We start from the raw sequence: 23,876 nt of genomic DNA, 5'->3' as shown, positions 1-23,876 counted from the left end.
GCTCTCCTCAGAAGTCCCATAAAATAGCTAATCTTTTAACATGTGGCAAAAAGTTAGCCACACTCAGTGCCACTGCTATAGATCCTGCTATCAAAGGTCTGACAACCAACTGAGATAGGCCAGGGTACTGCAAGAGCTGGTTCTAAGACTTATATAGAGGACTGCGGGACTGGGGATCCATCCCTAGGTATTGTGATGTTGTGGCAGGGAAGGCTGCGGTCCAATTCCTATAGGTGCTGAGTTTAGAGTTCACAGGTAGCCACTACATAATACCTACAACCCTGACTCACATTCATTTTTTTCATTTAAACCTCAACACAATAGAGGTTAACCAAGAGCAGCATTATCCCTAGTTTACAGATGGGAATCCTGAAGTCCACAGCAATCACCTGCCAGCCCTGAGCTACACTGCTTTTAAGTAAAGATTTTAGGACTTCCTAGTCCGGGTGCCCCTCAATGCCAACCTACCTCTTTACTGCCTGGGGGAAGCATCTCTGGTAACATCATATTAGACCAGTTATTTGTCATTTGATCAATGAACATTTACTGCCTACTTTTTTTTTCTTGCCTTTTTGTTTTTATTTTTTTATGTTATGTTAGTCACCATACAGTACTACTTCCTACTTTTTAATAAGAGGTCTACCTAAGAACTGATACTCAGGGCCCTTTCTGGCGAAGGTCTCTTATTTTTACAACCTTATGAAGTAAATCAACTTTTTCCCTTGCAGCACTTACTATTTTTAAATATGCATATATTTGTGATTGTTTATTTTATGTTTGTCTCCCCAGTTAGATTCCATCAGGGCAGGCATCATATTTGTTTACTTTATCAGTTTTACACACAGCAGGCACTCAAGAATAATTACATGGATAAAACTCATGCTATCTTTTCTTACAGAATAACAAAACTGTACCCAAAGTTTATTTGCCCAAGTTCACCTTGCTAATAAGTAGTAGATCTGGGTCTGTAGAGGTGACTGAAGCTTTAACAGCAACCTCTATCAGGTCTCCTCCCAAAGGGTCATTAGGGCTTAGTGGCCACAATGCAAGTGGCACTGGTCAGATCTTATCAGTCAAAGACATCTTCAAGAAAAGCCCATCATCTCTAGTCCATAAATAATAAAGTTGCTATTACCATTAGGTACAATCCATCATTTACCATAACAATGTTACAGTGTAATCACATTTGTATAAGGCATCACAGTACCCAGAACACTTTGATCTTCAGCATCCTTGGGAATCAGGAAGAAAGATATTTTACTGGAAACTAAACCTTGTGAATTGCCCACTATGATAGAACTGAAAAGTGAAACTAAGACTCAATTCCAGGTGTAATTTTACCTTGCAATGTAAGAAGAATTTTTTTAAAGTTAATTCTTAAGGAAAAAAGAGAGGACTCAAATAAATAAAATAAAAACAGGAGAGAAGTAATAATTGACATCGCAGAAATACAAAAGATTATAAGAGACTATTACAAAAAATTATATGCCATTAAATGAGACAACTTAGCAGAAATGCATAAATCTCTAGAAACATACACTCTTCTAAAACTGAATCAGAAAGAAATAGAAAATTTGAACATATCAATTACTAGTAACACAATTAAATTGGTAATAAAAAACTCCCAACAAACAGAAGTCCAGGACCCGATGGATTCACAAGTGAATTTTACCAAACATCTAAAGAAGAGTTAATACCAGTTTTCCTCTAATTATTCCAAAAAATGGAAAAGGAAAGCTTCTAAATATATTCTATGACACCAGCATTACCCTGATACCAAAACCAGATGAAGATGCTACACAAAAAGAAAACTACAGGCCAATATCCCTAAAGAACATGTATGTAAAAATCCTCAAGAAAATATCAAGAAACCACACTCAACAATACATTAAAAAAATCATTCACCATGATCAAGTGGGTGTTATTCCAGGGATGCAAGGATGGTTTAATATTTGCAAGTCAATCAACATAGTACATCACATCCACAAAATGAGGAATAATGATCACATGATCATTTCAATAGATGTAAATAAAGCATTTGACAAAATTCAACATCCATTCATGATAAAAACTCTCAAAAAAAGTGGTGGATTTAGAGGAAACACACCTCAACATAATTAAGGCCATATACAAAAAACCCACAGATAACATCATGCTCAATGGTAAAAAACTGAGAGCTTTTCTTCCAAGATCAGGAACAAGACAAAGATGTCCACTCTCACCATAGTACTAGAAGTACTGGAAGTCCTAGCCTCAGTAATCAGACAAGAAAAAGAAATAAAAGGCTTATTGGTAAGGAAGAATTTAAACTATCACTATTTGCAGCTGACATGATAATACACATAGAAAACCCTAAAGACTCCATGAAAAAACTATCAGAAGTAATACATGAATTCAGTAAAGTTGCAGGAGACAAAATTAATACACAGAAATTTGTTGCATTTCTATACACTAACAACAAAGTAGCAGAAAGAGAAATTAAGAAAACAATTCCATTTACAATGGTATTGAAAAGAATAAAATATCTAGGAATAAACTTAACCAAGGAGGTGAAAGACTTGTACTCTGAAAACTATAAAACGCTGAGGGAAGAGATTGCAGATGACACAAATGGAAAGATATTCCATGCTCACGGATTGGAAGAATTAATACAGTTAAAATGGCCATGCTACCCAGAGCAGTCTACTGACTCAATGAAATCCCTCTCAAAACACTAACAGCATTTTTAACAGAACTAGAATAAATAATCCTAAAATTTGCATGGACCACAGAAGTGGCCAAATAGCCAAGGAAATCTTGAGAAAGAAGAACAAAGCTGCAGGTATCACAATCCCAGATTTCAAGATCTAATACAAAGCTATAGTATTCAAAACACTGGCATAAAAATAGACATATACACAAAAGAACAGAATACAGAGCCCAGAAATAAACCTATGATTGTATGGTCAATTAATCTATGACAAAAGAGGAAAAAAAATTCAATGGTGAAAAGACAGTCTCTTCAACAAATGCTGCTGGAAAAACTGGACAGCTACATGCAAAATAATAAAACTGGACCACTTTCTTACACCATACACAAAACCAAATTCAATATGGATTAAAGACCTAAATGCAAGACCTGAAACATAAAACTCCTAGAAGAAAACATAGGCAGTAATTTCTTTAACATCAGTCTTAACAACGTTTTTATAGATATGTCTCCTGAGGTAAGGGGAAAAAAAGCAAAAATAAACTATTGCGGCTACACCAAAATAAAAGGTTTTGTATAGCAAAGGAAACCATCAACAACAACAAAAAAGGAATCTACTGAATGGGAAAAGATATTTGCAAATGATATATCTGATAAGGAATTAATATCCAAAATATAAAGAACTTATACAAATCAACACCATAAAAACAAATAATCTGATAAAAAAAAATGGGCAGAGGACCCAAACATTTTTCCAAAGAAGACACATAGATGGCCAACAGATCAATGAAAAGATGCTCAACATCACTAATCAGGGAAATGCATATCAAAACCACAATGAGATATTGCCTTATACTTGTCAGAATGGTAGTTGAAAAAAGGCCAAAAAATAACAAGTATCGACAGGGATGTGGAGAAAAAGGAACCCTTGTTGCATAGTTGGTAGGAATGTAAATTGGTGCAGCCACTGTGAAAAGTAGTATGGAGGTTCCTCAAAAATTAAAAATAGAATTACCATATTATCCAGTAATTCCACTACTGGCTATTTACCCAAAGAGAATGAAAATGATAATTCAAACATATGCACTCCTATGTTTATTGCAGGTTTACAACAGCCAAGACATAAAAGCAACCCAAGTGTCCATCAATAGATGGATAAAAAAGATGTGGTGCGTGTGTGTATACATGTATATATGTACATACATATATGTACACATACACACACATATATAATGGAATATTAGTCTGCCATTTATGAGAACACAGATCGTCCTAGAGGGTATTATGCTAAGTGAAATAAGTCAGACAAAGATAAATACATTATTTCACTTATATGTGGCATCTAAAAAACCAAAACAAATAATAAAAAAAAACCCAATGATGTAATATATGGTGATTAACATAACAATAAAAAATTAAAAAAAAAACCCAAAGCAGAAAGAGACCATAAATACAGAGAACAAACTGATGGTTGCCAGAAGGCGGAGAGTAGAGAGATAGACGCAAAATGGGTAAACAGGAGTGGGAGGTACAGGCTTCCACTCATGGAATGCATAAGTCATGGGGATAAAAGGTAGAGTATAGGGAATATAGTCAATAGAATCACAACACTATATGGTGACATATGGGTGCTATACTTGTGGTGAGCATTGCATAACATATAGACTTATTGAATCACTATGTTTTATACCTGATGCTAATGTAACACTGTGTACAACTATACTAAAATAAAAATAATAACAATATTGCAATAATGCTGTATCATGACTACACTTATTGTGGTGAGCACCGTATAATGGAATTTGTTGATTCATTATGTTGTGTTACCTAAAACTAATATAATGTTTGTTGTATGTTAACTATACTTCAATAAAAAATGGTAATAATAAAGAAAAAATTAAATAAAATAAAAAATTTAAAGTTCTTAAAATCAGAAAACATATGAAATATGTAAAGGTATCAGAAACATGAATTCAAATCTAAACAGCCATAAATGATAGGTTCAAGATCAAACAGTAAATTTAAAGGGAGGGATTCTCTAAGTATTCATTACTCAGAAGATCAGATAATGAAAAAGACTTATAGAAAGAATAGTATCTTTTGATTCATTTGAGGATGACTTACTCCTAAAAAAGTGAGGTGGAGAAAGCCAGTGCCCCCACAAGACCTGCTTGCACAGTAACACACACAGGTGCTGGGGGACTGGCCCAGGTGCCCACTGAGGCTCAAGCAGATGTTCTAATGGTCTACCCAACCTCCTGGTATGGTTCAGGTAGAGCCAGCATAGGAGTGCAAAATACAAGAGCCACAGATCCCAATTCCTAGGCAAAGTTTTAATGTCTGGGCAGGCTATAGGCAGCAAGCCCGAAGCCGAAGGGCTGGAGATCTTTAGTTTCCAGCGTGAGAAGTAGCAAGAGAAAAGCAGGGCTTTTCTCTTTAGTTTCCAGGGTGAGAAGTAGCAAGAGAAAAAAAGGGCTTGAATGACTGCTCTCTAGAAATACAAAAAGGAGATAACAAGAGAATAGGAGGGATTGATCACTGACAGGAGAGCTACTCTGTGCACACTACTACTAGGCACTTTAACGTGTTAATACATCTAGAAACATAACAAAGTTATAGATGGTCAAAACCACCCCAGTTTTTAGAGACAATGAAACTGAAGCACAACTTGCTCAAGACTACACAGCTAATAAGCAGTGGAACCATAATTTGAATTCATAGCTGTCCTTTTCCACTCCTGAAGGCAATGGAAAGGAAGGGAAAGCCCAGCTCAAGGAATGTCACAGGAATCGGTCTGCCTTCTGAGGCAGTTTAAAAGTATGTGTCTCTAGGTACCAGACTTTGTGTGAGAGGTATGTGTGCTGGGAATGACAATGATTGGGGCACCTGAGATGATCTGGCACTTTAAGTGATGACAGATTTAGGGAGTGGGGCAAGCTAAAGATGCAGGTGGGCAGATGAGTGGGGAGCAGGGGAAAAGCAGGATCAGTGGAAATGAGGCTGGGGGTCAACAAAACATAAATATGTATCAGGATCTAATGTGGCCCTTTTAATAACAGGTGTGCATTCTGAATACCTGTCATCCTGGCCTATCATAACACATCATCATAATTTGGTTTACAAATGAAGATATCATGTCTAAGTATATGGAAATACTCTACAGCATTTAAGTGAGGGAGTCCTTGATATTTGAAAATGCCTACTTACTGAGAAGAACCCCAAACCTACCACCTACACTGCTTTTCTTCTCTTCCTTTCCATCTCCTGCATTTTGCTGCATTTAGACTAGTGGCTCTACCTTCCTACTAGATAATAAAATGAGACAAACTGTCTATTTGCTCAATGAAAGTCAGTGCCTTTGACACATGTCAAAATTCTATTGTTGCCGCAAACAGCAAAGAATATCAATAAAAGCTAATGTTAGTACTTAGTTTAAGTTTTATCTTGGTTTCCTAGGTAAGTAGATTTCAATGACAATGACCCACAGCAAGAAAGACACCTTACATCACAATTCACAACACAGAAGGAACATGTATATGTGTGCATGGATATAAATGACCTGGCTATCTTATGGGTAATGCAGGTGCTCAGATATTTTCAATTCTACTTCATTTACAAGAAAGCAAACAAAAATTAGAGTGACCCACTAGGTGGACTTTATGATCTACTTATGAGTTGAAACTTGTAATCTGAAAATCACTATCCAGACCAGAATATGAGGAAGAATTCATGGTATTAAGGGAACTCCTCAGCAGGAGGAAAATAAAGAAGGGTAAGAAAGCTCCAGGAACTGTATATACTCTTTCTCCTCCATTGACAGCTCCAAAACAGGGTGAAATCAAGAGGAAGGAAGGGAGACATGGAGGTGATTACAGGCTGAAAGAGCCCAGTGAAAAAGCAGAATTCATTAAAAAAATATTTCTCCTGGCTAGTGGTCCACCAAAATAATGTAATTCAAGAATCCCTCTAATTAGTTTTGATGATCTGCATTACTACCAAGCATTATTCACAAGGAAGACATTGTTAGAAAACTGATTTTATCCAAACTTGATGCTGAATGTATATAAACTGTGTGTGTGTGTGTGTATGTGTGTGTGTGTGTTTAAAACAGTCCAAGGGACAGTAGCTGTTACATTTGCAGAATTTCCAGTCATTAGGCTGACCTCAGGGCAGGCGAGTGTTTCAGGGAGCGTGAATCGAATCATAATTGAGCCCTCAGCCATGTTGAGGCCAGTGGGCTATACCTTGTATGTTTTTCTGCACTTACTTTCAAAAAAATGTTCTAACCTAAATCCCTATTCCTTCTCCCCCTCACCAATAAGCTTCTCTCTGGGGACTAGTTTAGAAGCAATATTTGTCCTTAGTTTTCTTGCAAACCACTCAGAGGCTTCAGTTATCTGGCTCAGTGCTCACAAAGAAAAATGCTGTCATGGACATGACAAACGCATTACCCATTTTTTTCTCATGTAACATAGCTCCAAGATACACAATTCCAAGCCCCTTTCCTACAAACACACAATTTCTCCAGTCACAGCCACACTGTTTGCCTCTATTATTATTCCCTTACCAAAATCTTGAAAGCACTCCTTTAGAGGGAGACAAAAGAGCAGGTGTGAGAGTACACTCCACTCTTAGTACTAGGTTGCTCAGCTGTGCAAAGGGGGGTTACCACTGAAAATCAGATGCTCTGTTTCCCTGTAATCAGAGACTAACTTGTTACTAACCAGTCAAATGCACTTTGTCGGAATGAACCCCAACCTACATGTTAGTTCAAATGACTCATACTTAGTGAGCACTAACACGAACAAATATTGCTGAAATGGGTTACTTGGGGAAGAAAATTAAATTTCCTTTGGGCATTCTTCTGTAAAGGCTGGAGTTACACCTATTTAGTGTTGCAGAGTGTGAAGAAAAAATGGGGAAACCAGTGATTTTCAAGGTCCCTTCTAGGCCTTTAGGCAGTGGTCTGAGAATGACATGAACGTTATAATTATGTTTTAGGACATTCTGTGTTTTGACACATTCTGGGGTTCTATGAAGAAAAAAAAGTGTTCCGAGTTTCCATCCCCAAATGCAACGGAAATCCTAACATTGGACACTGAGGCTTCCTGGGGTCATTGCAGATCTCAGCTTCCGTCTGGAGGCTGCCGGTAGGAAAATGTAGGAGTCAACCCCTCTGGATGCAGTTTGTCAGTGGTTCATTTCTGTACTGCCACCACAGAATCTACTTGCAAAAAAATGAAAAAGATGCCAGTTCAAATGGAAACTATGCTTGCCTGTCTTAATCAATGTAACTTTCCCTCAACTGGTTTAGAATATCACCAAAGGAAGGGTAGAATCAGCTTCTAGCAAATGGTGGAGTTGACAGTGTTTCTCCTCCTCATGTTCCTCAATTAAGTTTCGCCCCCCGCCCCTGATGGACAGGGTTCCAAATAGCCACAAGGTTCCAGTTCCAACCTAGGCAAATGGAAATCAAGCATGACTTGATATACGTAGAGAAACAGTTAGGATTTTGGCCAGGATTCCCAGATCCCAACTGGACAACAGGCATGGTCCTCCAGAATTTTCATAAAGAAGCTGAGAGGTACAATCCAGTTGAAAGGAGATACAATGGGTTTGCACACTTTATTTTTTGGCAGTGACCTATAGTAAGAAACATATTTTTATATACATAATTAGTATACACAGAAACACAAATGTATATAAATGAAAAAAGTTTCATGACACTATATATTTCTTACCATGTTGCAGTACATTTTCTATTGATTCTGTCACATTAAAAATAAAAGGGCTGGTCACGACCCGCTAAATTGATTTCATGATTCCTCTCTGGTAGGTGGAGGGCAGTAGTTTAAAAACATGCACACACACAACTGTACAAAAAGCCTTGTCTTTTTTTATTTTTTTTAAAGATTTTATTTATTTATTTGACAGATCGAGACACAGCAAGAGAGGGAACACAAGCAGAGGGAGTGGGAGAGGGAGAAGCAGGCTTTCTGTGGAGCAGGGAGCCCGATGCGGGACTCGATCCCAGGACCCCGGGATCATGACCTAAGCCGAAGGCAGACACTTAACAACTGAGCCACCCAGGCGCCCCCAAAAAGCCTTGTCTTGAAGCTGTGCTATATTCATTGTTAAACTACTCACATATTTGGGGTGGCCTGGGATAGCCTGGAGACTAGTGGAGGCCTAAAGCTTCAGAGATGTTTAGTTTGAGAATAACATGAAAATGAAGAAATCACTACCCTTTGCAACTAGGGTCTCTCTGTCTCCTAACACTGTATTTTTTTGCAGAAAGGGAAGGTGGAAAACCTGGGCCCCTGATGAAGGACTAAGAGGGCCTGAAGAAAGTTAGAATACCAAAAGCAAGAGCAAAATGGTTTGAGTACCTCAAAATAAAGCACTAGATTTAAATTTCTCCATATAAAACTCTGGAATTGGAAAACATGTTTATATCAAAGTGACCTAAAATATGACCCAAAGCCAAACCGTAGTTATATTATTCTTTCTTTGTAAAATGATGGTTCCCTATGACCCAAAAAAATAACAATTAAGAGAATAAAATGGATGTGTTTTTCTTTCATTATTATCTTTTAACTGTACCAAGAGCATTAAATTAGCTAATTTCAGCTCTTTGAATAATTTCAGACAAAAAATGTCTAGGTTTGCCACAAGCCTATTTCCAAACTTTAAAAATAATTACATCAATATCTTACTGTTAACAATCTTAAATTGTACATAGCTAACTACAGAAAGGCTACATTTAAGTGGGTATCCTTTTTTTTCTCTATTCAGAAAAATAACTATACAGTTTTGGAAGACAAAAGTCAAAATTTTGAAAACAAAACTCAAATTTTAGCACCAGGAATGGAAATCAACACATACGTACGGAGGGCTTATAAGAAAGAACTGCCATGGGCAAGTCAAGACTTTTAGTCCTAAAAAACACAACTTCCAGTATATACTTCACATTCACTTGCTCTCCATTTCTTCAAGCCATTGATTCACATTTACCACAGAGACATCAACTGGCAGACACTGATGAAAGTCATGTGATGATAGACAGTATGTGGGTCTAGGGATGTTATACTCTTCCAATGGATTTTATCTAAGTTTTCTAAAAAAAAAATTACTTAAATATGTTATAAATGGTTGAGTAAGCTGAGCTTTTGAAATCAAGTTGGGAAATTCATCTTTATCTCATAATGGATTATCATTAGCAAGGCATGAGCTCATATGATTGGTTAGCTAAGTAGGACAAGCATAATGTTTCAAATTGAATAAAATCCAGTATTTTTTATTCATCAAGCCCTAATCCCATCTCACAAATGTAAGTTATCATCATTGCCCCATCATTTTTTCCACATCTCCTTACCCTTTTTTCCCCCACCCTCCATGTCCCATCCCAACATGACCTGAGATCCAGAAAGCATAGCATCTCCAAGCTGGAAAGAATATTAGATACTCATATCACTGCAAAAAATCAAAACCAGTGTCCCCTGACTTCTAGAATAGTGTTATACCCCTACCATGTTGCTTTTCACAGCATGTACAAAATTTAACCCATGAGTACAGATGTACGCTTACTTTAGGCTACACTTGATTTATATTAGTGTGAGATTCAGTAATGTCTACTGCCAAGATGGAAAGATTTGTGAATAAACACACATTTCAAGAGCAAAGAGGAAATCATTTTCTCTTACTTGCCATTGACATGGATAATGTTATATATAACTATATATTATATGATGCCAGGTTTACCTGATACATCCCAATGTGGCAAATCTGGGGTCAAAGAAGAAAAATTACTGCCCCTGCCAAATGGCATTCTAGCAACCTCAAGAAATAAGTCTCAGACTTAGAGTGGACAATTAGGAATAGGGTGTGCTAGGGAGTCAAATCACTTTAGGCCCCAAACAGGAAATACAGTTAAGGATGTAGTTCTCTTGGTGAACTCGGAACTAGGGAGCCAAAATCTCAGAGCTCTGAGGGGGCATAGGCAGCCTTTTTTCAATTCTGCAGCCTTTTCAACGTTAATGAAATTACTTTTACTGGACTATCACCCTCATCCTATTTCATAGCGCTGTCTGTGGAAGGCTGCCTCTCTTCCTTTCCTGGTTACTTCTAGCTCAATATTCTCTTCTTCTGAGAAGTCCTGATGTGGGTCAGACACACCTCCTGGATCTTCCATAGCACTAGATAGAACCCTGTTGTGAAACCTGTCCCCTTTGTTTGCAAGCATCTGCCACCAGTCTGCCTTCCTAGTGAATTGTGAGATCCTGAGGGCAGCAGTGTTATCTAATTCAGCTATGTCTCCCTAGCACCAAACATTGGGTCTGGTATGTTGTAGACAGTTGCTGAATGCACAAACATATAGGAGTGATACAACTATTATTCCTTTATCTTCTAAAGAATAATCATCTTTAATGTAATCATGGCACTCATAATTAGTACCATAAGCAAATTAGAAAACTTTAATGTTTCTTAAACAAAACAAGAACAAAGAAATCAAGGCAAAATATTTTTAATTAAGGCAAAGTTTCATTTACTTACACATATTCAAAGCAAGCAAAATGTTGATGTATTCATCTTCACAATAATGACAATTTAACCCTATAAGCCCATCCAGTTGCAAAAGCAGCTTAAAAGTTGTATTCTCTTTAATTTGCTAACATAAACTAAGTCAGGTTTGCTCACATTGATTTGTTGGGCAAAATTAAACCAACCCTGGAATAATGTGTACTTTCATCTTTGTACTCTGCTGTGCTGTTTTCTCTGATCACACTTGCTTGGATGACCTAAACATTTAGAAACAGGAGTCTAAAGTCTGGTTATTTATTCTCTCCATGTGATGTTACTGCTCCTTTAGCACTCAGCTTCAGGAAGACAATGTACATTATTAAACTGTTTGACAATAATGAAGGGAACTAGGATGGCATTACAGGCACACATTTTTAAATGGGATTTGTTGTTTGAGATTACTCCTGCTTGTCCATTTGGATGAAAAGTGCCTGCTTATGAAATGAGCCTGAGGACACTAACAGATTTAATACCTAATATCAGTTTAGGGAAAGCAATACAAGCTAACTTCAAAGGTCAGAGGAGCATTTTGATGGAACATCGGGGATTTAGCTTTGGTAAATAAATATTTATTGACTATTTGGGATGAACAACACACTGTGTTCTGCATAAGATATGAATGAAACTTTTCTTTCATTAAAATTTCAGTTATTTTACCTTTAATTGTGATACCCCTTGAGAGGGGAATGAACTCTACAATGTGTCCAAGTCTCCAGTTAGAAAATGAGGCTTTCTCAAGTGGTTACAGATTTTAATAGCAAATGCCCATAAAATAAGCAATAGCCAGCATCTCCAAATTCATACTGAGATTCATAAGAGGCCATGGATAATTTATATATAATTCAAAAACAATAGAAGGTAAATCTGTTTGTTCAAAAGTCTTAAGTAGACTTTTCTGTGTTGAGGTTTTATATTAATGGATGGATAACTACCATTACTATAATAAAACTAATTTTGAAGAAATCTGAGCTCAACAAGAATTTAAATACAAGCAAAAGCAATTTTCCAGCATATCTGAATTATAAGGGATCCATCTCTGCCTTCATAGTCTTATAATGATTCTCTAATGATCCTAGGAATCTCTGCAGAAAGCTCATTTTCAGCTAATAGTATCTAATAGAAGTCACTCCCTACTCATCATAATGTTCTTTATTTTCAAGTCTTTCAAGATCAACTGCATGGGAATAGATTGCATTATATAATAGATGCACTCCAGTTTCCAAGACACATCAATTTCCAAACATTTTTTGCCAAGGCCAAGTAGAGTGAAAAAGAAACATCCTGAAAGGGAGCAGTTGTTCTAACCAGTTGGAGGTGACGATTTATCAAGAGTCGTTAATCTGCTGCCATGTAAAGAGCCTCCAGCACATTTACTTTCCATCTTTGTGAGAGTAAGAGTAAGTTCTAATTATGGCTTAGGGCAGTTTTCTCACCTGATGTTAAAAAGAAGTTTGAGGAAATGCATGCATTTTAAAAAGCAATCATCCAGTCTGCTGGAAAAGAAGATACAATTCTGCACAAATTGTGCCTACGCAATTCTGGGGTTTCATATAAATGATCAGATTATTATTATTTAACTAAAATGAAAACAATCTACTCTCATTTATGAGAGGAGGGAAGTAAAACATTCACTTTGTTAATATCCAACTGAGATTTGCATATCGTTAGCTGTATAAAAAAGGATTCAGGTAGTTATTTTGTATGGATTTAGTGTTCTGTTATGATTAACCCCAACTGGCTACAAGCACTTCAAGGAAAAATGACCTTCACGTTTTCATGAAAACTTCAGTTCTGTCACTTATTAGCTGTGTGTCATTGGACAACTTAACTCTGGTTACCTGAGCTTCAGCTTCCTTCTTTTAAATAGAGCTGATAATGATACCACCTTTTGCAATTCACACACACACACACACACACACACACACACAACTTGGCACATGTTAGCTAGTCATTAGACATGGTCTTTATGCTCACCTTGCCTCTGGGATCAACAGGGTTATGCTTTTAGCCTAACCAAAGAATAAACCCAGGGCCAAAATATGTAGGTTCAAATAGTTAAATACCCTAATAAAAGGGGAATTTCTATCTAAATATGTATTGCTCATGCCTTCCATTTATGCCTCCATGTCCCTACTCAATGTCCAATTCCACTTTTCAGATTTGTTACCTTGTGCTATGCATTGTCTTCTTCCTCAAGAGGTCCCTAAAAATACAAATGGTCCAGGAAAGGATAATTAAAGCCATTACCACCTTCTGAGAATGAGTATGTGTGTTTTTTCTCCCAGACAGAATATCCCATATATTAATCCTTGGTAGCTGGGAAAGGATAAAATGACTCTGAAAGAGGGGCAAAAGGACACAGGATATACTTTACAATTTTGCTTGAGTAACTTCTACCAGTTAATCATTTATTAGGTACTAAAAACCTTCTGGAAGGAAAATCAGGAAAATGGTTTTAGTAGTTGCCTCTTCACTGCCTATCTATCCTCTTGTACCTTTTGAATATGGTACTGAAGAAATGTATAACCTATCCAAAAATTTTAATTTTTTTAAAACCCAATCCTCACACTCTGTCACTTGTCTTACTTTTTAGCTCTTAGATATTTGTTTACAGGATGTTGACATTGATAAGTTGACTTTTTTTTCTTCTAAAATTAAGCTGACTTCATTTAAAATATGACTGGTTCTCAAAGCTAATTTGTCTTTAAAGTATTAAACATTAAAATATTCATATTCGTGAAGACACAGAATTATGAGACAACACTATTTGCTGGCTCTGTACACACAGTTTTCTTCACTAAAACTTAAGCTTCCTGTAGACAGCACCTGTGTTTTATTAATCTCGGGAGGCCCCATTGTGGCTTTCACAGAAGGGTTACTTTCTTGAGTTCAGTTCTCAGTCCTTTCTTCCAAGGAAGAAAAGTCATTAAATATAACATGATGTTTTGATAAAGGAATTTTCAGGATTTTTATAAAAACAAGCAAAATAACAAGAGACAAGTAAAAGGAGAGGAAGAGGAAAAACAAAACATTTATAAATCACCTGCACTTGTAATGAAACTTTTGGGAATCTATTGAGAATGCCTGCAAAACACCAAATATGTCATAAGCAGGGAAAACTAAGGTTGATCTAAGGTCATGGACACATTTGTTCAACAAAACATTTGCTACATGATCCTTGTGTGCAAGGTCCTGGGAATAAAATGTTAAGAAATGCAGATGTGATCCTTGTCCTGACAGTTTTCATAATAGTGGGGGGATACAGAAAGGTAAAACAGGCCATTATTGTATGGTATGAAAGATACCATGGAAGGAAGTACAGAGAGTTACAAGTGCTCATAAAAGGAGGACCAATCCTATGCTTGGTTGTTTAGTATCACAGTGATTGGGACTAGAGATGTAGAGTGCTACAAACCTGAGTTCAAGTCCTGGTCCCACTGGTTCTACTCTATAACCTCGGCCAAGGTATTTAATCTCTCTAAGCCTCAGTTCTATCAACTTTAAAATAAGAATAATGATAGTACTGGGCGCCTGGGTGGCTCAGTTGGTTGAGCGACTGCCTTCGGCTCGGGTCATGGTCCTGGAGTCCCGGGATCGAGTCCCGCATCAGGCTCCCTGCTCGGCGAGGAGTCTGCTTCTCCCTCTGACCCTCTTCCCTCTCGTGCTCTCTATCTCTCATTCTCTCTCTCTCAAATAAATAAATAAAATCTTTAAAAAAAAAGAATAATGATAGTACTGAGCTTGAAGAGTTGATGTGGGTATTCAATGAAATCCATGTCATAAATCTGACACTATGTTGTTGTTGTTGTTTTTAAAGATTTTATTTATTTATTTGACAGAGAGAGACACAGCAAGAGAAAGCAGGGGGAGTGGGAGAGGGAGAAGCAGACTTCCCGCTGAGCAGGGAGCCCAATGTGGGGCTCGATCCCAGGACCCTGGGATCATGACCTGAGCTTAAGGCAGACACTTAATGACTGAGCCACCCAGGCGCCCTCTGACACTATGTTTTGCAAATGGCAAGCACCCAATAGAGATTAGCTAATAATATTAATGATAACAGTAAGCTGGGAAATGATGCATGAATAGAACAGGTAGGTAAAATGGAGAAGAAGAAAGAGGAAGAATGTCCCATACAAAGGAGAAATGTATGCCTAGAAAAGAATAGCACGGTGAGCTTTAGTGAAAGAACCTGGCTTGAGCCAAAGGGTTGGGAGGCACCCAGGGTAGAGTCAGAGATGCAACTGAAGCTGGAAAGGCAAGCAAAGTCCAGCTCAATGGGTTTACCAAGCTTAATGGAGGTTCTTCAAGAAGTTTCACAGGAGCAGGGACAGGATCAGATTTGAGTTTTAGAAAGACCAGCTTAGAGACTTGGACTCCACAGCATGGAGAATGGAATAGAGACTAAGGAGACAGAAGGCAAGGAGACCAGTGGCAATTATCTTAAGATAATGCCCTCGCTGTTGTGGAATTTCAGTTAGGGAGGCAGGTGTCACATGAAAAGTATATACAACAGTCCAGAGAGGACCTTGAAGTAATTATTATCAGCTTGTTAATATTAGCTAGTTAGCATTTCATTCATTCATTTATTCACTCAACAACTAAGCCAGTGAACTGGTGTTGTGAGAGATTTCAAAGAGTGTTAGTTACCCTGCTTAGCCCTGCTTTCTGGAAGTAACCCTATCCAACACAACTGCCCATATTTCTCTCTCTGGCTGAAAGATCTGTTAACTCTGCTGATTCAGATCATGTGTAATGGCAAAGGCATTTTTGGGAGACAACATGCACCTGTAGGATACTCAAGCTGGGAGGAAGTGCTACATAGCAGATTAGGACGGATCCTAAGGTGTGAAGTTGATTCCCCTTCACCGTGGGAAGGGGAAATTTCACTGTAACTACCTCAGTATATAGTAGACTTCTTACTGCTCAAAAAGAAGTAAGTCTTCCATGACCCACTGTTAAGTAAATAATAACAACCATCACTCATGAAATGGCTTACCCTATAAATTTCAGATAGATTAATAAATTTAGTACAACTTTATGAAATAGGTATTATGTCCACTTTTCAGGTGAGAAAGAGGAGGCAAGAGACACTCCCCAAGGTCACAGAATTAGATGCAGTCTGGTGTTCCTATACACTACACTATGTGGCTCTCCAGTAGAGAGCCACCAGATTGATATAAGAGTGAAGCCAAATTAAAATGTATGCCTCAAAAATCTGACAGGGAAGATCACTGCCCACTTACAATCAGGCAGGCCAAAATTTGGAAGGTTTTATTATAGGAATAAAATGAAATGGATGATTAAACATGTGACAGTCTCTTACAGGAAACTGAACTACCCTCATCAAAGGAGTACCATGTTGAAAGGGTTTTTGAAATCTCTTTTACACTTTAAAGGACAAACCTCGGTTGTGCCATATGGCCTAGGACACACTAGAAAGTCTTCAAATGGGGTTACACGCTTATCAGTTTAAAATAGAGTGGGCCATCTCAACAACTCAAAGGTGTGGCAAAGGAAATAAAAAGCAAAGAGAATGAGAACCTGTTACTCTTTTTGTTTTCTGCTGAGGTAGGGCGAATGAAAGCTGAATTAATTGTCTCAGTGAAAAATAAATGCAATATGCTTATTCTGCCCATGTATGGTTCTATCAACTAAGTAGTGGAGCATGTGTAGAATAAGCATATTTTAACTATAAGCTCTACGAGGCATTCCTGATGCCCACTGTATAAAGACAAAATAGGGGGGGAAATCCCTAACTGTCCAGATATGAAAGAAACCTCCGGCTTCTTGCAATGCCACTTGGTGCCAATAGAAATGGAGAGTCCTGAGCCTGGGCTTTTAGCCTGGTGATAAGGGGAACCAGGGCCAGATGGCATTTTAAAATCCATTCTCACTCTCTCCCCACTCACCTACCTTGGGTTTAAAGCCATCACACTCATTTTCACAAGCTGCAATATTTTAAAGTAGTCACTTTCCCTTGAGAACACAAAAAGCTCTAATTGCTCTAAGTTTAAAAACAGAGAGAGTAAAAATCATGGAATTTGTGAAACACCCATTTTTAATTAAACGCACAGACACACACCCCCAAACCCAACACCCTAGACCGAGGACAGCTTTTCACACCCAGCCTATTCATGAGCACGTAGTCACAGCTCACCAACAAACCACTCCCCTGACAGTCGTCCCTTTCTGCCGGACTCACTCGCTACCACTAAAAAGTAACTCGGGACGCCCTAGATCTGTGGGCACCGACGCGCGGCTAATTCATCTGGCCCGCGCTGCTCTGAGCCCTAGATAGGACTTGGGGGCTTCAATGCCACCAACCAGCGCTGCTCCCCCCCCCCCCCCAAGGAGGGGAAAACCCTCCCTGGCCCCGCTCCCGGGGAAACACTCAGAGTTGCATTGTCTTTACCACTATTTAATCTTTACAAATAAAAATGCCTGTGAGATGGATTCCCCACCCCACCCACCTGCGGGAGTCCGCACAACCACACTCAGTCGGGTTGTCTAGGAGGCACCCAAGCTGCGCCGACAATCAGGAGGCGTGAACAATGAACTTCTCTCTTTCTCTCTGACTCTCTCTCTCACACACACACCCTCTCCCCCAATTGAGAAGTTTTGAACTAGCCGGGGGCCAATTCCGCGATTCCGCCCGCAACTCAGGCGCGGGCGGCGAGGGAGGGCCCGGTGCGCGTCCCCGGCCGCGCCCCTCGCGTCGCCTGGCCGGCAGTTACCTCCTTCCTCCGGCTCGGCGCCCCGGGTCGGGTGATGAGGGCCGTCTCCTCGCACACCACAGCCACGTCTTCCACGAACATGCAGTCGGGGAGGCTCTCGTCGGCTGGCAGCTTCACCACCTGCAGCCCCAGCTTACTGCCCAGCACGCCCACGTAGAGCTGATGCTGCCGCTCGGCACGGGCGAAATCCACCTCGTCGCCCTTGGCGCGCCTCAATGCGTGCTGGCAGAGGGACTCGGGCAGCGCCCGCACCACGGCATGGGTGGCCCGGCCGAAGGCGGCGGGGTGGCCGAGCGCTGCCATGGCTCCGGGAGGCGGCGGGGAGGCGGCGGGGGCGCGACGGCCGGGTCCTCCCGCGGGCAGCGCGCGCCGAGCCTGCGAGCGCCCGGCGGCTCCCGTTGGCAGCAGATGAATGTGGTGCAGAAGGAGCCCGGCTCGCGCCCGGAGCCCTGCCCGAGCGACTGAGCATGCCCAGAGCTCCCGGCGCCGGCCCGCGCGCAACCCGCACGTCCACCCCGGCGCTTTCAGGTTTGCTGCGGCCGAGACGGGAGTTGTAGCGGCGAGCACCGCGCGAGGAGTGGGCCGAGGAAGCGAGGAGCGCCAGAGTTGTGCGCAGGTGGGGGACCTCGGTGGACCCGGACCTGAGGTTACCTGTATTCCGCGGCAGGTGCACGTGAAGAGCGTGCAATGGTTTGAGCAGAGTGACTGGAAGGCTTCTTGGTGGTCAAGAGGTTGCCCAGCACGTGGTACCACCCCCAGTTCCTAGCGTGAGAATCTGTTCTCCTACCCAGGTCTGCAAATGACCCCTCACCCCAGGTGAGACAAGAGATTATAAAAAGAATGTATTTCTTCCCGTCTGTGAGAAAGAGGAAGAGTCCAAAAACATACGTAGAGAGAACAGAGGTATAGAAACACAGTATTTCAAAGACAATCAGTTGTCATGAACACTGTGATTCTGGTGTGTTTGTGTCCAGGGCCCGCAGATGTAGGGAGGTAAAGACCAAACGTGTTTTCCCCACTCTAGACAAGCGCTCACCTTGCGCAGTGTCAGACAAACATAGCATCACAACTTCTCCGCACTAGGAAAAAAGGTTTCCAACCTTTTCCCTGTCATTCTCTTCACGCCTGTACAGACTCGGTGCAATTCCCGTGGTATGTGTTGAATGTTTCTTTTTCCCATACACATCAGGGAGTGCCTTTCCCTCCTTAATGGCACTATTTTTCTCCCCTCACATATCGCAGGTTAAATAATCCATGGGTTCTGTTTCTTTTGAGAAGATCCACTTCAAAAACCAAACCATAACTCCAAAATAATCTCAGGTAATAATCTTTCCTCAGATTCTGGAGCACATTTCTAAGTTAAAGATTGATTAGATCATGAAACATTAGATTTGAATGAGACCTTAGAAATCCTCTAGCTTCCCATCCAAAGGTCCTGAATTCCAGCTAAAACAAATATGACAGTCATAAGATCTTTACTTGAACATTTTAAACCTCTCTTACTTAAAAATCATATTCTACTCTTGAAGAGCTATAGTGGTTAAAATCTTCATTTTGGGCTTAAAACCCACTGGTCCAAATTCTGTCTTCTAGCATTACCTAACAAGCTCATATTCTTTCACAAGATTGCGTTCATGTTATCTGAAGACAGTTCTCATATCTAGGCTGCCTGACACCACCCTCCCACCCACCATCTTGACCCCTTCTAGGCCTTGAGCCTGAACCATCAAGAAGTAACTAGTGATTTGGTTTCCAACATTCTGATCATCTTCCTTTTGACATACACCAGTTTGCCTGTATCCCTTTAAATCATGGTATCCAGAATAGAAACAATTCTTCCTGTGTGTTATGACCAGCACAGACCGACAGCAGGACCCTTGTTCCAGATGCTAGGCTTCTAGTCACACCGCCTAAGACTGTATTCACTTTTTTGATGATCCAGTGCCAAGGCCTAGGCCACAGGCTTCTTGCCAGAATTCTGATCCCAGTTTTTAGGAAATGTGGGTTTCTAGGAGCAGATCTATCTGAGGATCCTGGAATGATTGTCCCAACTGAGCCAGAGAAGATGTGATTTCCGCCCCACCCCCACCCCCGCCCCGCTGCCTCGGTCTCAAAGGTAACTTGAATGTAAATGCTGGATGACATGGCATTTCTCAGCTTCAAAAGTGAGGGGTCTGACCCTGACACAGGAGAGTGGGGCCAAAATTAAAATAGCAAACCTTTAAGACCTACTTTGTTCTACTTCTGAGGCAAAACTCTCAGGGGACCCAGGCTGCCCTATCAGTACTAAGGTAGTGTCAGAAATCACTTAACGGTGACCTCTGGCAGGGATTCCCACTAATGCTACAGCTGAAAGCCAACCCATGTGCTGAGCTTGACCTGGCTAAAATATGGGACTTTGTTTCCCCCCTTTACCCAACATTAAGGTTCTATCCACCTCCAATTGGCCTCTACCTAGCGACCTTAATTCATGCTGGTACCCTTTTAGAGTCTAAATATTTTGCCTGCCACTCAGTGTACTGAGCCTAACTTTGAGTGGGGTCCTGTACCACTCTGGGCTCATGTCAGCCCAGCAGCCAATTAAAACTTGAAAGTTTTTTCTTAAAATTTCCATACTGAAATTGGGCCGTTGGTTTTTAAAAATTTAATCTTGTAGTTAGCCTTATTAAATGCTATCTGCTTCATTCCCACTTGCCTAGTTTTGATTCTGTCATCTTGTGCATTATTTATTACCTCTAGTTTTGTGTCATTTGAAATTTGATAAGCATACCTTCTGTCTCCTCTAAGCAGTTGTCAAAAAGCATTAGAATGTATAGGTCAGTGAAAAGAATAATAAGAACACCAACTCCAGTAAATTATAGTTTACATGGCTTCCTTGAGTTATCAAGGACTGTCTTTAGGAAAATAGATTTTATTGAGCCTAATACATTTATAAATTCATTTTTCCCACAAATATTTATTGAAAATTCCCAAGGCACAACACCGTATTACATACTTCAGAGACATACAAGAAGCATAAAACCTTCAAGAGTTTACAACCTCCCTGGGAAAACAAGACATCCAAAATTGAAGCTATGACAAGGGCACATGAAAGGCATAGACAACAAAGTGCTATAGGAATTGAGGGAAAGAGATATCACTGTGGCTGATGGGTGTGGAAGAGAGCTGCTTGGAGGTGAATGGACTTGGTTTAGGCCTTGAATAATTTTTAGGATGTGAATAATTGGAAGGAGAGAATGAGAATTCTAAGGAAAAGTTTGTGCAAAAGCCAGACACGTGTTCCAGGGATAATAGACCAATTCAGTGCACACATATATTGGTTGAGAAAACTCTAGCTGCTACCACAAACAACCCCAACAAATATAGTGGCATAAAATTGGTATAAGTTTATCTTTTGTTTGCTTAAAGTCTAACACAGATGGTCCTGATTGGTTCCTGACTCTTCTCCCAGAAATATGCAGGGATCCAGCCTTCTTCCATTTTGTGGCTCCAACACTTCAAAATATGGCACCCAAGCTCACCATGCTCACCTTCCTAAAGCTGAAAGAAAGGGAAAGAACATACAGCACCATGTGTGAGAGGCTTAATGGGCCAGGCCCAGAAATGATGCATGTCATCCCTGCTCACATTCCTCTGGCTGGAACTCAGTCCCACAGCTACAATAATCACAGGGAAGAGTTGAGAAATACTGTCTTCTGTGGGCCCAGGAAGAAGAGGCAACAGGTCACAGAGACAGCCAACAGGGTTCTGCCCTAGAGTACAATGGGAAAAACAGGAAATAAAGGTAGAAAGGTAGGTTAAGCTTTCCTCACTTGAACAATGAAGACACAAATGGCGTGGAGACTGAGTGTAGCCTCTAGAGCCAAACTCTGTGGGTGGAAGCATGGCTCTGCTGTTTTCTTGTATGATCTTAGACCTGTTTCTTAAGAGCTCTTTGCCTCAGTTTCATCCTCATCTGTAAAATGGGAAACGATGAATCCATTATCATAGGGTTACTATGAAGGTTAAGTTAGTAATACAAGGTACTTAGAAAAGTGCCCAGAATAGTACCTAGCAACTAGTTCAATAAATATTATCCATTGACAGGATGTGAACAGAAGGCTCTGAATGTGATTTCCTACCAAAGGTCAAACCACATATCCACATTCACCAAATTATCAGACTCATACAGGTATCCTAATGCTTTCTAACAGAACCTATGGCTTTCCTACACTGAGAGACCAAATCTCACCCACAGATGTAATCAAAGATTCAATACATATTTGTTAAACCCTTGCTACATGCTACATACTATGCTAGGCACTGGGGATGCAATCATGAATGACAATGTAGGGTTTATTTATTTATTTATTTAGAGCACACATGCATTGGGGCGGGGGGCAAAGAGAGAGGGAGAAGAATCCCAAGCAGGCTCCATGCTCAGCAGGGAGGCCAACGTGGGATTTGATCTCATGACCTAGAGATCATGACCTGAGCCAAAATCAAGAGTTGGATGCTTAACCAACTGAGCCACCCAGGTGCCCCAATAATGTAGGGTTTATTATGGTCAAATTGCTCTTTTGCTCTTCCACACATTTTAAGATCTTTACAACCAATTCCCTGTTTAAATTTCCTCCATTTGAAAGACCTAGAGCTGTTTCTATTCTCCTGGGTGGACACTGATACAAAGGCAACTTTTCTTTTCCATTGATAATATTGCTGGTACTTACATTGGAGTCAGTTTTAGATAGCAATTATTTCAGGATTAAAATAGACATTCCTGCCTTAGTCCTTTCTTACTCTATTTTTAGAAGATTAAATATTTACTTTCATTGGGGAATGGGTGTTTGGGGGTGGGGGTGGGAATCCTAAAATAGAATGAGGAGGTCAAGTCTGTCCTCATCCATCTCAGTGCTAGAAATACTGGATCAAGTAAGTACCATAGGTATGCATTCTGACAATAAGTCCTGAGTGTTTCCACATAACAATCATTAAATTTGATGCAAAAACAATTTATAGTGGAAGACACCCATTGTTACAGAGTTTCCTTGACATCCAAGGAGTAAATGATGTTTGGTTGAATGGGCAGGCAGTAGGTTTTAGACTAGAAGATGGTTTTGGGGTAGTCAGGGCTCTGGTTTCTAAAGTCAGGATGTGTAGCATCCTAACTTCAGTTTCTTCAACTTTCATATGGGAATTCATTCACTAAACAAATATTTATCAAGAACCTACAATGTATATGGTAGAGGAATATATATATAAGCAGTAACTAAGGCATGATAAACCTGACTTTGGCTCCTGGCCTTCCTACATTCTAGTTGTGTAACCTTGGTGTGCCCTAGACCCATGCTTCGCCATTTTCTGTCTTGCTTGAAGTCCAGGAGGACTGATCTTCATGGACTGCACCACCTGGGATCCCATTATTGTTGGCTTTGGCCAATGGGAGGTAATTGCCAGAGACTGGAGGGCAAGAGGGGGTTAAGAGGTCAACATATTTATTCCTCTCATTCCTTTCCCACTTTTTCATGGTTCTACAACATCCACACCCTTCTATAATCATAGCTTCTGTCTGGTGGCCCCTTTTGGGTGATTCCAGCTTCTGCCTGGGCTCTGATAACTACTTACATGGAAGTAATAAACAGCACACATTCCAAAACCCAGTTTTAAGTACATGACATTGAATATTTTTTAAAAGCAAGATGCCAAAGGGGTGCCTGGGTGGCTTAGTTGGTTAAGCGACTGTCTGGCTCAGCATCGGGCCACTCCCCCTGCTTGTGTTCCCTCTCACGCTGTGTCTCTCTCTATCAAATAAATAAATAAAATCTTTAAAAAAAGGCCAAAAAAAGGTCAATTCAGCATTTTCAGAAAGAGTGTTTGGCAATATTCAATGTATA

At 40.1% G+C, this 23,876-nt stretch overlaps 1 protein-coding gene across 1 annotated transcript in view; it reads right to left on the bottom strand.

The window, feature by feature from the left end:
- DDAH1 (dimethylarginine dimethylaminohydrolase 1) overlaps positions 1-18,451 on the bottom strand; it is a 133,201-nt gene extending 114,750 nt beyond the window's left edge. Inside the window, exon 1 of the mRNA XM_025872572.2 lies at positions 18,004-18,451. Within this exon, the coding sequence (XP_025728357.1) occupies positions 18,004-18,306 (303 nt within the window). The 5' untranslated portion in view covers positions 18,307-18,451. The remainder of the gene's footprint in view (positions 1-18,003) is intronic.
- Positions 18,452-23,876: the final 5,425 nt, after the last annotated feature.

The sequence above is a fragment of the Callorhinus ursinus genome, unplaced genomic scaffold (assembly GCF_003265705.2).
Source record: "Callorhinus ursinus isolate GAN/ISIS: 27379988/994484 unplaced genomic scaffold, GSC_fseal_2.0 scaffold9, whole genome shotgun sequence".
NCBI lineage: Eukaryota > Metazoa > Chordata > Mammalia > Carnivora > Otariidae > Callorhinus > Callorhinus ursinus.
Note: the sequence above shows the minus strand (reverse complement) of the source record. Positions and strands in the feature narration are given on the sequence as shown.